The 17,916-nt window shown below is 46.3% G+C and overlaps 1 protein-coding gene across 1 annotated transcript in view; it reads right to left on the bottom strand.

The window, feature by feature from the left end:
* RNMT (RNA guanine-7 methyltransferase) overlaps positions 1–13,389 on the bottom strand; it is a 96,515-nt gene extending 83,126 nt beyond the window's left edge. The window contains exons 1-2 of the mRNA XM_030186633.1: positions 13,324–13,389; positions 7,824–7,959 (exon numbers count right to left, since the gene is read on the bottom strand). Coding sequence (XP_030042493.1) covers positions 7,824–7,959; positions 13,324–13,389 — 202 coding nt within the window. The remainder of the gene's footprint in view (positions 1–7,823; positions 7,960–13,323) is intronic.
* Positions 13,390–17,916: the final 4,527 nt, after the last annotated feature.

The raw sequence follows: 17,916 nt of genomic DNA, 5'->3' as shown, positions 1-17,916 counted from the left end.
TGAGGAAGTCTGCCTGAACATTTAGCACCCCTGCAATGTGCGACGTCGATAGGAGGAACAGATGACGCTCTGCTCATCCACAGAGAAGCGCGGCTTCCTTGGCAAGTTGGGCACTCTTGGTACCCCCTGCCTGTTGACGTAAGCTACTGTTGTCGCGTTGTCCGACAGGACTCGGACCGCCCACTCTTGCAGAAACGTTTGAAACTCCTGCAGAGCCAGACAAATCGCCTGCAATTCCAAGAGATTGATCGGCCACACTGCCTCTGTCTGAGACCAGATTCCCTGTGCTGTCCTGCCGAGACAATGTGCCCCCCAGCCCGACAGGCTGGCATCCGTGGTCACGACCACCCAATCCGGAGTCGCGAGAGGCATACCCCTCTGCAGATTCAGAGCTAACAGCCACCTCTGCATGGCAAAGCATGCCCGCGGAGTCCAAGCAATCAGTATCGTATAATCCTCGTACAGGTGTGACCACAACTGAGAAGCAACCACTGCAGAGGACACATATGTCCCCTGGCCTACAGTACTATGTCCAGAGTCGCCGCCATGGACCCCAGCACCTGAACATAGTTCCAAACCCTGGGTGCCGGTTCTCGCAACAAGGAAGACAGTTGATCCTGGAGGCGAAGCCTGCGCACCTCCGGCAGGAAAACCCTGCCCAGCTGAGTATCAAACAGGATCCCTACATACTCCAGGGACTACGATGGAGCAAGGTGACACTTCTGCATGTTGACCACCCAACCCAGAGAACGCAGCAGCTGAAGCACCTTGGACGTGGTCCGGGCACTTTCCTTGCGAGAGGGTGCACGGATGAGCCAATCGTCTAGATACGGGTGCACCTGAATGCCCCGAGATTGCAAGCAGGCAGCGACGACTACCATAACCTTGGAAAAGGTACAAGGAGACGTTGACAACCCGAATGGCATGGCCTGAAACTGGAAGTGCTGTCCCAGCACTGCTGATGCGGCGGCCAAATGGGAATATGTAGATATGCCTCCTTGAGGTCGAGAGCAGTCAGAAACTCCCCCGACTGCAACGCTGCCATCACTGAGCGTAAGGTCTCCATCCGAAAATGACGGACCTTCAGGGCTCTGTTCACCACCTTGAGATCGAGAACTGGGCGGAACGCGCCGCCCTTCTTGGGAACTATGAAGTAAATGGAGTAATGACCCTGACCCCGCTCGGCGGAAAGAACCGGACGCATTGCGTCCAGCCGCAAAAGCTCTGCCAGCATCCCTCGGACAGTCACATGCTTGGCCATAGCCTTGCATGGGGACTCCAAGAAAAAATCTGGTAAGGGATGGGCGAATTCAAGCCTGTAACCGTCCCAAACAATTTTCAGTACCCATTCGTCTGAAGTTATCCTGGCCCACTCTTCCCAAAAGAGGGATAGGCGCACCCCGATAGGAGGAAGGAGATGGGCCAGGGCCCCATTACTGTGCGCCTCTGGCGCCCTGTTGAGCTTGCAGCCCAGAGGTAGAGGGACGGCGGTCTCCCCGAAAGGATTGCTGCAGCTGCAGGAAGCGAGGTCTCTGGAAGGAACCAGAACGTCCTGGTCTATACCGCTTGGCCTCCCGAAACCGGGGGCAAATCGAGCGAAAACCCGCCTTCTTATCCTCTGGCAGCCGTTGACCCTTAGAGTCTCCAAGCTCTTTCATGATTGCTGTGAGGTCCTCGCTAAAGAGGAGCTTCCCTCTAAAAGGTAGGCGAGCCAAAAGAGACTTAGAGGCGACATCTGCCGCCCAGTGCCTCAACCAGACCCAGTGGCGGGCAGTAACAGCCAAAGACATTTCCTTGGCTGACGCCCGAAGCACATTGTACAACAAATCTGCAAGGTATGCCAGCCCTGACTCCAAGGCCGGCAGGAAGTCGATCAGCTCTTCTGCCGAAGCAGCCTTCTGAACCCAAGAAAGGCAAGCCCTTGCGGCATAAGACCCACACACGGAGGCCTGAAGGCATAAAGATGCCACCTCAAACACAGACTTAAGTGAGGATTCCAGTTTCCGGTCCTGTGGGTCCCTAAGGGCAGTACCGCCCTCCACCGGTAACGTGGTCTTTTTTTGTGACCGCTGTAATCAAGGAGTCCACAGCTGGCATCTTAAAGGAGGCCACATCCTCTGGGCGCATCGGGTAAAGTCTCATCATTGCCCGCGCCACCCTAAGGCCGATGTCAGGCGTGTCCCACTGCGCTGCAATCAACACCTTCATAGCCTCATGAACATGAAAAGCTCTGCAAGGACCTTTGGTCCCTTTCATAATGGAGGGAGTCGCACTAGTTGAAGGAACTGCGTCTGGAGGAGAAATATTTAACACTTCCATAGCCTGCACAATAAACAAAGGGAGTTCGTCCCTACGGAACAGCTGTACCACCGTGGGGTCATCCCCTTCCTCCGACGGCAACTCTCCCTCCTCCAGGTCCTCCGAGGGTGTTTGCAGGGAATCCCCTGAACGATGACCCTACTCGGTGTCAGAAGGACCCGACAATTCCTCCCCCGTGCCCATGGCTTCCAGGCGTGGCCTCTTTGGAAGATTAGAGGAAGAAACATGCCGGTTCCCCTGAATCCAAGGCTGCACGTCTGCCGCAGCGAATCCCCCCATGCTCTTCATCTGAAAAGCCCTGTGCATCAAAAGCACAAACTCCGGGGAAAAGGGCAGCGCTGCCTCGTCCACCCCCGAGGAAGGAGGACCCAGCACAGGCCCCCCCCAGCCATGTCTGCCTGTGGGGCGCCCACCACACCACCCGTGTCTGCCCTCACCATGTGGGGCGACAAAACAATGGCGCCTGCGGGGGCGCACGCTGAACACTGAACTGGTGTTCGCACCAAAACAGCGTTGGCCCCAACACCGCCATCTCTTGCCATGGGACGGGCCGAGGGATCCACAACCTGCCCACCCCGCGAGCCGGGAACTCCCTGCTCTTTCAGGCATGTCTCACAGACTCCAGACGCTGCTCTGTGGTTCCCACACCGCGAGTAGCGCTTAGTAGACTCAGACGGAGCTGACATCCCTGCAGCTCCATCCAACACAACATAGTGATGAGGAGACACAATCAGTGAAAATAGAGATGGATGAATCAGAGGAACAAAAACCCTTAAAGCTCAAGAGCAGAGGACAGATGAAAAAGTGGCTGGTGAGGTGAAGAATGGGTGCTGTGGTCTTCAGGTTTGTGGTGGCTGTAATAGGAAACAGAAGAGAAAAATACTGAGGTAAGGTGATGGTGTAGCATGCCTTCTGACAAGCAGTTGGATAGAGAACGAGAAACAGCAGATGCCCAAGTGGGTTATGGTGGACCAGAAGTCACCACAGAGGATTCTAGGAGGAGCATGCAAGTAACCAGCAACCTCCACAGCATTTGCGTATTTCTCCGGTATTTCAAATGATCAAAGGGCAGGGAGTGGTGTTCACCTCCAACTCCTTCCCCCATTCCACAAACGTCGTTGGAGCTCCCCCAGCCCTCATAGTGATTTCAAATATCCTATCTGAGAAAAAAATCCCTTGCCAATTTTAAGTAAATAAGTTAACGTTTTCCTATTCTAAATTTTCCAGAAAACCCATATCTCTGGCTGATTCCATACAAAAAAAGTAAGTATTGGAAACTTGGGGGGGGGGGGGGGGGGTGCAACTACATCTGCAAGCCTTTCTATATCCCAGTGATGCCCGAAAGGAGACCGCAGAGAGCACATTAAGGAGACCTGAGCCTATGGACGCAGGTGAGCAGACGATCATCCCTCCGATCAGCCTCCCCTGACACATGCGGCTACCAACAGCAACACCTCCAAATGAGGACCGCCACTACACCAACACAGATAATAGGACACAGGCAGATGTTCACAGACATGAAACGCTGGTCCTGGGGAGCGAGTTGAGCTGGAAACACCAGAGTTGATTCGGACGACTTTTAGAAGTCCCCCCCCCCCCCCCACACACACACACTACTTTTTGAACCAGTACAAGAACATGAGGACAAACACATTACAGCAGTCACCGAAAGGAAAGTCCAAAGGGAAAGGAAAAGGAGGAAAAGAAAGGGAAGAAAAAGGAATAGGAAAGAAAAAGAGAAGGAAGGGGAAAAAAAGGGAAAGAGGAAGGGAAAAAGGGAAAGGAAAAGAAAAATGAAAAAAAAAAAAGGAGATAAAAGGAAAATTAAATAGAAAATCATCATGTATTAGCCTCTAATACTCCTCTCGGCCCTACCGGACTTCATGATGGGCAACCTTCTTGAAGGCCCCAGCTCTAGTCAAATCCTCATCTTATGCAACACACCTAGAAAACCTAGATCATGTAAACAGCAGACACCTGCTAGACAACACCAACACCTGCTCACACAGTACAACTATTACCTCAGGCCAGAGGCGACCTACCAAGTTCAACTCTAGGCAAGACACATGGAATCCCCCCAGCAGCCTAAAACACGCTTCCTTCTGAACCTGACCAAACAACCCTTTTGCTCAGAACACAGGATCCACCTACCTCCGGTACCAGCAATTTATGTCAATGCAAGATCCGTGGGGAACAAGGCCTTATTAATAAGGGAGCTTCTAGAATCTTCAGACCTTGATTTTCTGTTTATATCTGAAACATGGCTTATGGAAATCAATAGCTCGATATTACCCCACTTATACCCTTCATGGATACAACATTCTTCATTCTCCAAGATAGGGGGAAAAAAGGGGGGTGATCTTGTTGTCATTTATAAGAGCTTCCTCCACGCATCCCTAGATAGCTCAGCGGTTTCCCCAGAACTGGAATACAGGTTGTGCAAACTCTGCGATGATTCCAAAGAAACCAATCAATTAGATTGCATACTCCTCATATATTATCTGCCAGGAGCCCAGATCAAGGCCAAACCAATGATACTGGAGGTCATTTCATCCGCCATGTCCCAATTACCTACAGTAGTAGTTCTGGGAGATCTAAACTTACATCTAGAGAATGAAACTTACACCAATGTTCCTAACATTAAATTGTTCTTGAAGATGAGTGAACTCACCATGTTTAGAGAAGGCCCAACTCACGAAAAAGGCCACACACTGGACTTCCTTACCTCCTATCCCGCTAGCTTGATCGGCTCATTCAAGTGGAAGCCTATACCATTGTCAAATCACTTCCAACTAGACTTTACAGTTGGTATCTGTCTAACGAACCAGGCCGAACATCAAACTTTTAAGCTGATAACCTCCAGAGAGAAAAATCAGCTAACCCAACTTCTCCCTTAACTCTGTACTCTCTACTCAAGAATCGATAAACTCTGCCTGGGACAATAAAGTTAAATCGGTGCTAGATAAAATTGCCAAAACAGTTCGAAATCAGCTAAAACGGAACTGTCGACATCTAAAAAAGCAATGGAGAAAAAGCAAAAGCCATTGGTGATAGATCCAAATGGAAACTCTCCTTTCATCACTATAAACTAAAAGTAGCTGATTCCAAACAAAAACACTACAGTAGCATAGTGGGAAAGGATATCCTTGACAATAAAAAACTATTCACCCTTGCTAGAAGTCTAACCTCCAACTACACGGCCAACAATATGCACCAAACATGTCCCTCTGCCAAGAACTAGCGGACTATTTCACAAACAAGAACAATCAAATCAGATCCGACCTAGCTAAACATAACACAGTAGAAGAACACGTAAAAGTCTCCGACTCAGGAGCAGGTTCTGGCTCTAGACCAACTCAGGGAATTAAAGTAAATCAGTTATAGGAAGTTTTTCAACCGCTATCAACTGAAGACATAAAATCACTACTACTGAAATGCTCACACTCACATTGCTACCTGAATCATTGCCCAGAATTCCTGTTCTAAGCCACCTCACAAGAGTTGGTTCAATGGCTAACAGATCACCTCAATGAGCTACTAGAATTAGGCACTCTTCCTTCAGACATGGGCAAAATCATTCTTACACCCATACTGAAGGGCTCAGGGTTAGACATAACCTCACCAGCAAACTACCATCCAGTGACTAGCATACACCTCTTTACGAAAATGCTGGGATCCTTTGTCGGCAAACAACTTACCAAATATCTGGACAAATTCTCTATTTTACACCAATCCCAATTCAGATTCAGATCTGCACACAGCCAAAACTCTACTCCTAGTTCTAACAACATACATCAAACAATATCTATGTAAAGGGAATCAGGTGCTACTACTTTAATTCGACATCTCAGCTATTTGATGCTGTGGATCATACAATGCTACCTGAATGACTAAATCAGATAGGAATAACAGGATCTGTCTTCAAGTGGTTTAATGAATTCCTTTCAAACCGAAGCTACTCTATCTTGTTTAAGTTCTTCATGTCTTCCCACAGCTCAATACACCTGGGATTAGGAGAGCTACTCCTATCATATGCAGACGACATCATGCTCCTTCTACCACTGATATCTTCTAACCATGATCCGATCCAATCCAATCTGTAACAACTGGGATGAATGCTATTCAAGCCTGGGCTTCAGCAAACAATCTAAAACTGAATTTATTTATTTATTTGTTACATTTGTATCCCACATTTTCCCACCTATTTGCAGGCTCAATGTGGCTTACATAATACCATAAAGGCATTTGCCAAGTTCGGTAGGGGACAAGTACAAAAGATGTTATGGTGGTATAGGGAAGATAAGATTCAGTCACATGGGGTTAAAGGTAGGAGGGTTTGATAATGCCCAATACGATCTTTGATAGTGAAGTGTTGCAGGGTTGAGGCATTTAAGTTGGGTCAGTCAGGTATGCCTTTCCGAATAGGTGAATGCGCAAAAGACAAAGATCCTATGGCTCCGGAACCAAGGAGTCGAGGCCCCACTTACAATAATACTACCCAATGACAGAACCTTCACAATCGAATTGCTGGGGGGTCTTCCTAGACTCCTCCCTATCATTCTCTTCCCATATCAACCAACTATGGAAGAACACAATGTTTAAAATGAGACAACTATACTTAAGTCAGATCTTTCTTTGATCATAAAGCCTTTGCGCTATTGGTCCAAATGCTGATTCTATCGCATCTGGACTACTGTAATGTCTTATTTTTTGGTACTGACCCAATACCAGAAAAAAAACTGCAGATCATACAAAACAGAGTGGTGAGACTAATCTTCAAACTAAATAGATATTATAAGCGTTTCATCATATCTTGCCAAACTACATTGGCAACCCACAGCTGAAAGAATTAGGTTTAAACCGCATGCCTATTCTTTCAAATTCTACAAGGTTCGACCTCTGAATTGCTGATTCACATCTCATCAATCTGTTTCCTTCACTCTAACAGACTAAAAGAACAACTAATTTTAGCCCCACAGTTCTATAAGGAAATCCAATTTCTTTAGCTCGCTCTTTCCCGTATTAGGAATCTCTCTGTGGGATTCACTCCCTCTGACCATTAGATCAGAGATTAACTACCTCAGCTTCTTGAAGAGGTTTAAAACTTTCCTCTTTCCAAAGACTGCTACATAATAACCACCACTACTTCACATACCGTGCCTGCCTATAGGATGGAGGAAACACCTTACTACTCTCACACTCTCTAATGTTATATAGCACTGTATTCAACCAACAGGATTGTACTTAACCAATGTCCTACCTATAACATTATACCCACTCTTTGTCCACTGATGATGTAAACCGCACTGAACCCTAAATTGGGGATATTAGCGGTATACAAGACCTAAATTGAACTGAATTCCCTTTCAGAACCCTTCAGCCCTGAGAATTAGAGTCACACATTTTATTGCTCTGTATCACTTAATGAAAAACATGTTTCTTTAAAAGGAATATGGACGGCCAGTAAAAATGGAAAAATCAACAACTCAATGCAAGCTATTTACCAATGAGGACACTCTTCATCCAATTGTTGAAGTTTCGGAGGAAGAAAATGCGACTCTGGCTTCGTTTTTCCAGCCCATACTCCTTCATGTCATTATAATGTGTTGCCACTTTTACACCATGGTTGCCTTCCAACTTCTGTGCAGGGACAATGTAAAGAAAAGTTGAGAGGAGAGGTCATAAACAAGCAAAAGAATCATAGCAGTTTTGGTTTGAGGGGGTAAAAGGGGGGGATGCAAACAGTTCTGAATTTAAAGTTGCAGTAGTCTGCTGGTTTTTGGAAGAAGACCTGTTTATAAGCCATTTCTCTTTCATACATATTTCAATAAAATGTGTTACTAACTATTTATTCAAAGAAGGGTAGAGAATAAAAATATTGCCTATTTTGTTGGCACCATGTCCACAACTTTGTAAAATTTCCTTTCCAGTCCACCTCTTCATACTGTTAGTACTATCTTCTTGCTTTTCTCAAATCACCGAGACTGGAGTTGGCTGCTATGAATCTAAGGGACTAGGAATTGGTACAAATCTAGAGGTAGTTTTATAAATGTTCAACACTTATTTTCCCATAAAAGTAATCACAGTAAATAGGAATACGGTAATTTCTAATGCCCTACTTAAAAACATTTCATCTAGCACTGCAGCCTTTTTCAACCATCAAGAAAATGTATTGAATCTACAGAACTAACTCTCAGGAACCAGTTTCCTTAATGTAACTTTGACAATATATTTTCAGATGGTATTCACAGAGGAAAAAATCTAAAAAAAATTTTTAAATCTTCGCTTTATTTTGAAATTAAGCCTTTAATAGAAAAGTTTAATTTAAGAACTCTATGGGATTGAAGGTTGGCTCTTTTTGTTTTCTTTTTTTTTTTTACCCCAGCAGTTAACTTCCATCAAAACAAGTTATAGTGCAATTTAGTCTTACCTTTTATATTCCACAAGTCCTGCTAGACCAGCACAGACCAATGGGTTATGTCTTCCTACCAGCAGATGGAGGCAGAGAAGCTGAAACTCTTGCATCAAAATCATAATTATAAGGAGAGCTACAGCCCGAAACTTGATTCTGTTTGCAAGCATTAGCATATTGCCAAGTACTCCTATATCCCAAAAAACATTCCCAAAAAGGAAACACTCTGCAAATAAGACTCTAGAAAAGTGTCTCAAAAAATGGCACAAAGTGGGTAGATGGACGTTTCTCGAAAAAATTGTCCAACTCACAATTTTTGAAACTCACATTCAAGATGTTTTTCTCTGCAGTTTGTCTAAATCACAATGAGGCGTGTTTTGGGCAGGCCCAGAATATGGACTTTCAGCAATAATGACGCAAGATAAAAGTGTCTAGGGCAAAAATTATATCCATTTACTTGATAATTTTCTTTCCTTTAGTCACAGCAGATGAATCAAGAAACCTGTGTGTTGCGTCCGTCTGTCAGCAGGTGGAGATAAGAGAGTACAAACTTGTACAGTTTGAAGAAGGACATCCTGCACCCTGGCCAGTCAGTATATCTTGTAACAAAGCAGAAAGATTAGAGAAACCAACAAACTCATATCCGCACAGAACCGCGTCACGTGCAAAACAGGAAAAAACATCAACCTGCAAAGGAGATAAAAGCAGAAGAACCCCCCTCCCCAACTCATCACTGGAACAAAGTCTGAAAGAAGAGATCAGACACTAACAAGGGTTGGATTCTAGATTCATCTGATGCGACTAAAAGAAAGAAAATGATCATGTAAGACATAATCCTTAGCATCATCAGCAGATGAATCCAGAAACCTGTGGGATGTAGCAAAGCAGGATCTAAACAGGGGGTGGGGGCAAGATCGAATTCCGGAAGAAATCACCTCAGCCCCAAACGAAGCATCCACCCTGGCATAGACATCCACGTGATAATGCCAGACAAAAGTATGAATGGACGACCAAGTCGCCATCCAACAGATCTCATCCAGATTGCTCAAATGCATCTCTGCCCAGCATACCAAAGAATGCTAAGAGTGGGCCCACAAAAAGACAAGTGAAGACCGACCCACCCGCATATAGGCATCAAAACGCATCTCCGTCTAGGATACCAAAGAATGTGTAGAGTGGGCCCGCAAAGAAACAGGTGAAGACCGATCCACCAGCATATAGGCATCAAAAATAGCCTCATGAATCCATCTGGCAATGGTAACCTTGGAAGCAGCTTCACCATTACGAGGTCCCGCAAAAAGAACAAAGACGGTCTGACCAACGAAAATCATTAGAAACAGAGAAGTACTGCAAGAGGGCATGCCGAATGTTCAGAACATGCAAACGCCGAAAATCGATCGGATAGTCCTCTAATCGAAATTACAGGAAAAAGAGAGGCTGATTAAGATGGAAAGACAAAACCACCTTAGGCAGAAAGGAAGAGACAGTCCAAACTGCCACCCCAGCCTCTGAGAAGCGAAGGAAAGGTTCCCCAGAAGAAAGTGCCTGAAGTTTCAAAATCCGTCTTGCCAAAGATATGGCCACCAGAAACACCAATTTGAGGATGAGATCATGCACCATGGCAGAGTGAACAGGCTCAAAGGGAGCCGCCTGAAGGGCCCATAGGACCATGTTAAGATTCCAATTCGGGCAAGGGTGAAGGATAGGAAGATGAAGCCTCATCACCCGCCTAAGAAAGAGAACTACATCAGGATGACAGGCAAGCGGAGTGCGAGCAATACAGCCCTGATAACAAGCTAGGGCTGCTACCTGAACTCACAGTGAAGAAGCTGACAGTCCCTTTTCCAAACCCTGCTGCAAAAAGGCTAAAATGTGAGGCAAGGAAGCGTGAAAGAGAGATAACGCCCATTCCACACACAACGACTCGCCAGACCCTAGCGTAAACCATGGAAGTGGACCACTTCTTGGCTTGAAGCAAAGTAGTGATGACAGAGTCTGAATAACCCTTCTTCCTCAACTTCGACCACTCAAGAGCCAGACCGTAAGACAAAAGTGGAAGGGCTCCTGCATCTGCACCGAGCCCTGACAAAGGACATCGGGAATCTGAGGAAGTCAAAATGGGTTGTCCACCAACAACCGAATCAAGTCCGTATACCATGGACGTCGGGGCCAATCCTGAGCTACCAGGATCACACAACCTGGATAAGCCTGAATCTGATGAAATACCCTGACGATCAGCAGCCAGGGCGGGAAGACTTATAGAAGGAGCTTGTCTAGGACCAAGGTTGTAGAAGAGCATCGAGGCCCTCCAACTCGTGCTTCCTTCTTCTGCTGAAGAAAAGAGCCGCCTCAGTACTGCCGGCGGTCGCCATCAAGTCCAACACGGGAATCCCCCAGCACTGAACTATCTGCTGGAACACTTTTGGGGACAGTGTCCACTTGCCTGGATCCAGAGTCATCAGACTCAAAAAAAAAAAAAAAAATCTGTCTGCACATTGTCGACATGGATGATGTGAGCCGCCAAAAACTGCGGTAGATGAATCTTGACCCAGTGGAGCAGAATCTCTGCTCCTGAGCCAACTGAGGACTGAGAGTTCCCCCTTGGAAACTGATGTAAGTGACCATCGTCATGTTGTCGGAGAGAACTCGCACCAATTTCCCCGAAGAAGGGACTGAAAAGCTAACAACGCCAAGCATGCCACCTAGAGTTCTAAGCAGCTGGTGGGCCACTCTGCTTCCTCTATGGACCAATGGACCTACCTGTAATGAGAAAGGCAGTGAGCAACCCCCACCCCACACATGGGACACCCTGCCTGAAATAGGTTGCCCACAACCACTACTGCAGACTGCAATGTGCCATGGGCTGAAAACTGAAGACATATCAAGTAGTCCTCAGAGACCGGGAGACCAGCAGCTTAAAAGGGACTGCTGAAGAGGTCTCATGTGCACCCTCGCCCATGGCACCACCATCGACCTCAGGACCTGGACATAAGCCCAAATCCGGGAAGCTCAGTTGGCCAACAGCAACCAAATCTGCTCCTGTAGCTTGAGATGCCTCTGCTCTGAAAAAACACTTGGCCCTGGAGTGTGTTTGAAGCGTACCTTCAAATACTTCAAGGACTGCGTGGGGATCAGTTGACTTTTGCTCATGTTGATCACCCAACCCAAGGACTGTATCAGACCTACCATATGATCCGCAGCTTGCAAGCTTTCCCCGAACAGAAGACGCCCGGATCAACAAGTCGTCAAGTAGGGGTGAACTCAAATTCCCTCGTGTCTCAATGATGCAGCTACCATCACCATCACCCTTGAAAAGGTGAACAGAGCTGTAGCCAAGACGAAGGGCAGATCCCTGAACTGAAAATGCTGGCCCAAGTCTGCAAATTGCAGAAACCGCAGATGAGAATCCCAGATCGGGATGTGCAGGTATGCCTCTTTAAGGTTGAAGGCAGTGAGAAACTCCCCTGGTTGAACCGCCACAATGACCAAGCGGACGGTTTCCATGTGAAAGTGACACGCTGGAGGTCCAGAATCAGAAGAAAGGAACCTCCTTCCATGGACTAGAAAATAAATGTAATAACGGTCCCTATCCGCATTCCACAGCCAGCACGGGCACCACCGCTCCCAAGCGAAGCAGCTGCATCAGAGTATAGTGCACAGCCGCCCTCTCTTAAGGGGAAGCACAGGGAGATTCCAAGAAATGTCTGCGATGGGATAGGCAAATTCTAACTTGTTACCAACACAAATAAGATCCAGGACCCACTGATCCGGTCAGCATGGTCCATACCTCAAAACTGCGAGACAAGCGGCCCCCTATAGTTACTGAGGTGTGGACCAGCGCTCCATTACTGAAAAGTTCGGGGAGCAGCAGAAGATCTACCAGAGGATCCAGCGGCACGCTTATCCACCCAAAAGGACCGCATGTTGATATTGAGCCAGGCCAGAAAAGAGAGGAGGTCCAGAAGATACCTCTTAGTGTCCGGGAAGTGCACCCTCTGCTGACCAGTCTTAGTAAACCCACGCGGTCTGTCCTCAAGCAGATGCTGTGTCTTGTAATCTCCCAAGTCCTTGACCAACTTTTCCAAATTCTCACAAAACAAAAGCTTACCCTCTTACAAGCCGCATCTGCTGCCCGGTGCCAAAACCACATAAGGTGCCGACCAGTCACTGCTAAAGAAGCCTGCTTAACAGATGCCCGAACTAAATCATTTAAGGTGTCCACCAAATAAGCCAAGCCACACTCCACATCAGAAATTCAGAAGGAGGTGGCACAGAGGAATGAGAAAAGGAATCAGCAGCCTGCTGAACCCGAGAGAGACAAGCCCGCACAGCTTAAGAACTGCACACAGCCACCTGTAAGGCTAGGGTAGCCACCTAGAATGACATCTTCAGCACTGACTCCAGCTTGTGATCCTGAATGTCCTTAAGTGCCACACCACCCTCCACTGGCAAAGTGATCTTCTATGTCACTGCCGCCACCAGGGCATTGACCTTCAGCAAACGTAGATGATCAAGCTCATGCTGTGTTAACTGGTAAAGGTGAGACATCGCTTTGGCCACCCTGAGACCCACATCTGGGGTAGCCCACTAACTCGAAATGAGTTCCTGTATGGCTTCATGCACTGGAAGGCTTTAGGCAGTTTCGTGGTGCTCGCCATCTTGGGTTAGCCGCAGAAGTCGCATTCGGTGAAGCAATATTCAAGGTCTGAAGCGCTCTGGTAATAAAGGAAGATAATTCTTACTACTACTTACATTTCTAAAGCGCTACTAGAGTTACGCAGCGCTGTACAATTTAACATAGAGGGACGGTCCCTGATCAAAGAGCTTACAATCTAAGAGACAAATGAACGGTCAGTCCGATAGGGCAGTCAAAATGGGGCAGTCTGGATTTACTGAACGGTAAGAGTTAGGTGCCGAATGCAGCATTGCATTATGAAAGACCCTCATGTCTGTGGGGTCATCAGCCTCAAGCTCATGTTCCACTCATCTAAATCTGCCAGCCCCGAGGCAGCCAGAGAACTGGAAGCCTGGCCCAACTCGAGGGTCCAGGGGAAGCAGGAGTTTCCAATTCGTCCCCGACTCATCTCCAGCGTCCCCACTTGGACGAAGGAATCATGTGATCCACCACCAGACCCTGCAAAGGCCCAGAAGAAGAAGAAATCCCAGCCCCAGCAGCGGATCTCTTCAGCAAATACGCTCTATGGAGAAACAAAAATAAAATCAGGGGAAAAGGAATCATCCCCCCCCCCCCCTTTGCGACAGAGACCCCAACAGTTCTCCAGCAGTACCCGGAATAACCGTGCGTACAGAATAGCTGCTGCCTTAAGTAGCAAAGAAACTGCAGCAGTCGCAGGCAAAAACCACGGGAGGCCACAGTCCCGTCAGAAGAGGATCAATACAGGAAACTCCCAAGTCCGTCTCACCGCAGCTTTCCTCAGTCGAGTCCAAACCCACACACACACTGCCGAACAGAAAACCAGAAGCTGCTTGCTGCTTCCCACAGCAGGAGTAGCATTTAACTAAATCTGCCACCATAAGAGAAAAAAATAAGAACTCTCACTGAAGAAGGGCAGCTGAGTCAGCAGCTCCAGTGAAAAACAAGGCTGCATAGCAAAGCTCTCCTCTCCCTGCCTCCCTAGCACAGGGTGCCAGATCCCACCAACAGAGTCTGCAAACACAGCACTCCATTCCACACAAAACTTCTCCGTGTGACTGTTTGGGATTTTTTTCCCCTAAAATCTGCACTGCTCCTTTCCTGTTTGCAGTTTTGTTTTTAATCAAGAAGTCTGTGAGTAAGGAGACAAGGGAGGCAAACAGAGAGGAAAATGGGGTGGGGTAGGGGACCTGGGGTGACCAGGTGTACCACCCAAAGCTGGTGCCGCACAGCTAGTCATTCCCAGCTCAACTGAATTAGCCAAGCTGAATAGGAGCCTACAGAAGCCAGGAGCCTGTGGGCACATCCATCCACCTGCTGGAGATAAAGAATACTGACTGGCCAGGGAGCAGGATGTCCTACTTCACACTGTACAAGTTTGTACTCTATCTCTCCACCTGCTGGTAGACGGACACAGCCCATAGGTTTCTGGATTCATCTGCTGCTGATGCTAAGGAACTGGACGTTTTTATCTAGACCTGTTTAAATCATGACTAAGTCACAAAAAGGTGCCCCAACTGACCAGCTAACATAAGACATAAGTATTGACAGACTGAAGGTCCATCAAGCCCAGCATCCTGCTTCCAACAGTGGCCAATCCAGGTTACAAGTACCTGGCAAGATCCCAAAACAGTACAATACATTTTATGCTACTTATCCTAGAAATAAGCAGTGGATTTTTCCAAAGTCTGTTTTAATAATGCTTATGGACTTTTCTTTAGGAAATTATCCAAATCTTTTTTAAACCCCATTAAGCTAACTGCTTTTACTACATTCTCTGGCAACAAATTCCAGAGTTTAATTACAAGTTGAGTGAAGAAATATTTTCTCCAATTGTTTTAAATTTACTACTTCGTAGCTTCATTGCGTGCCCCCTATTCCTAGTATTTTAGGAAGGAGTAAACAAGCGATTTCACGTCTACCTGTTTCATTCACTCATTATTTATAGACCTATCATATCTCCCCTCAGCCATCTTTGCTACAAGCTGAAAGCCCTAGCTGCTTTACCCTTTTCTCCTAGGGAAGTTGTTCCTTTATCAGTTTTGTCGCCCATCTCTGTACCTTTTTTAATTCCACTATATCTTTTGAAATGTGGTGACCAGAATTGAACACAGTATTAAAGTGCAGTCGCACCATGAAATGATACACAGGCATTATAACATCCTCATTTTTATTTTTTTCATTCCTTTCCTTTCCTAATAATACCTAACATTCTATTAGCTTTCTTAGCCGCAGCTGCACACCGAGCAGAGGGGTTTCAACATATCATCAAGTACCAGTACTTTATATCCGGAACAAAAAATGTAAAGCGTAATATGCATAGGAGTCAGAGTCAGACAATAGGATAAATAGAGGAGTCAGGAGTCAAAGTTGAAGCTGTGGTATACCAACTCCACAGCCTTGTGACAAACATCTGAAAGATGTGTACTAAATCACAAAAGACGTCGATCATGAAGGCCATGCCCTCACTATGTAACCCCCACAGGACTACTGCCTGCATAACAAGCACCACTGCTCCAAAGACCTGTTTGAGGAATAATGCCACATTTCTGTCATGGGTGGTCCTTGAGGGCTACACTGCCTTCAACAGAGATGGTGATCACCTTTGCAAGCACAATGATCAAGGTGTCTGCCTTAGTAACTAGGGCAATCTATTCAGCTCCTCTTAGGGAAACAGGTGAAGCCTGACCTTCAATTTATTACACTGTAAGACCATGAAAGACTTCCTCTACTCTGCAGAGATCATACACAAAACCCTGTGAAGGAGAAAGGACGTAGCCAGTGTCCCGAGACCCTTGGGCAGCTACAAGCAGGATTAAGGAGTGCTTGTCCTCCAAAACCTTACTGGGGACTCTGGCCCTCTCAGCCCCCCCCCCCCCCCAAGGCTCCAAGTCTTATGGAAAGTGCTAAGAGACCCATTACCCCCACAACCCTAAAAGAACCCTTCAGAGACAACTGGTAAAGGCCTAGCAGAACTGCATACCACAATCAATTGTGCAGTTCCCCAGGGTCCCCCAACCCCGGCCCTATATTCTAGCAAGAGTGGGAGAGATTCTCCTGAGCTATCCCCCTCCAAGCAAATTCCTCTTTGGGCCATGTGGCAGTTCTTGTGGCCTTTCTTGATGATTTGCACAGAAACCATGACAGGAGATCTGCCTCGATACTAGTGTTGCTCAACTTCTCAGCAGCCTTCAACACCATGGATCATAATAGCATGCTTACAAGACTGGCAAAAAATAGGTTTCAGTGGCCCAGATTTATCTGTTCAACCATCTGCTAGACAGACAATAATCAGTTCAGCAACAGCACATCATTACCTTGGGCACTGGCTGTGGGGGTACACAGGGATCCATACTGTCTCCCATTTTATGTACTATCTACCTCAAGCCTCTGGCTGAGCTGCTTTGATCAATGGACACAAAATTCTACATCAACGCTGATAATGTGCAACTACTCATACCCATTGAACCAGATCGACCCACAGCTCTGAGTAAACTGCCTAACTGCAATTCAGAAATGGGCAAACAACAACAAACTTTGCCTGAACCCAAATAAAACAGAGATTCTTTGGGTACCAAACACAAGTGGACAAATATCCAACTTCAAAATACCTTTTGAGAGGTATGAACTCCTCCTAAAATCACAGGTCAGGAATCCTGGGATACTGATAGACTCACTCACTCTGCAAATTCAAAAAACCTTCAAAAATTGTCTCTATCACCTATGGCAGCTACGAAATCTCTTTTCATATATTGAAAAGATGAGTCTGACCACAGTGGTCCACGCCATAATAACATCACAACTATACTGGCAAAACCAAATAGAGTTTGTATCAGCTCCAACTAATTCAGAATGTTGCAGCATGCTGTGCAGCACGACTGACAGAAGGCTGCAAGTGGCGTAACCACATCACACCCTTCCTGCAAAAGCTATACTGGCTATCAGTAATTTATAGGGCTAAATTTAAAACTCTGTTTGATGTTCAAGGTCCTCAGAAAAAATGGGCCAGAGTACTTAAGAAATTGTATGATTTGATACCTCATTTATTGTATTTATGTTTATTCTTGGTTATTTTACTACTGTTATGCTGTTAACAAAATTCTAAGTTTTATGTTAAACTGTAACTGCTGTACATCATCTTGGGTAAATCTCTTCATAAAGCTGGTTAATAAATCCCAACAATAAACAAATAAAAAACATTACAGCATGCAGGTAAAAAGACCGATGAAGAGGTTGGTGATAAAATCTTGATGGGTGAAAATTTTACCAACAAGTTGCACAGCTGAGGTCTTTGGAATAGACATTAGTAGCACTGCTGGATCTCAGACATAGTGCCAGATTGCTATTATTTAGACATTTATTATTTGTGCGATTTTAATTCATTTTTATATTTGTTCTACAGCTTTTAAGCCCTGAGCAGCCTTTGGGCAAAATGTGGCCATGTCGGGTTCTTGTCTTAAAACTGCAGTTCTCTTCAAGCTATTGGCCTGCTCCTCGTTTTGCTGTTTTACTTTACCAGACCATCGTCTCT

This window comes from Microcaecilia unicolor, chromosome 1 (genome assembly GCF_901765095.1).
Source record: "Microcaecilia unicolor chromosome 1, aMicUni1.1, whole genome shotgun sequence".
Taxonomy (NCBI): domain Eukaryota; kingdom Metazoa; phylum Chordata; class Amphibia; order Gymnophiona; family Siphonopidae; genus Microcaecilia; species Microcaecilia unicolor.
Note: the sequence above shows the minus strand (reverse complement) of the source record. Positions and strands in the feature narration are given on the sequence as shown.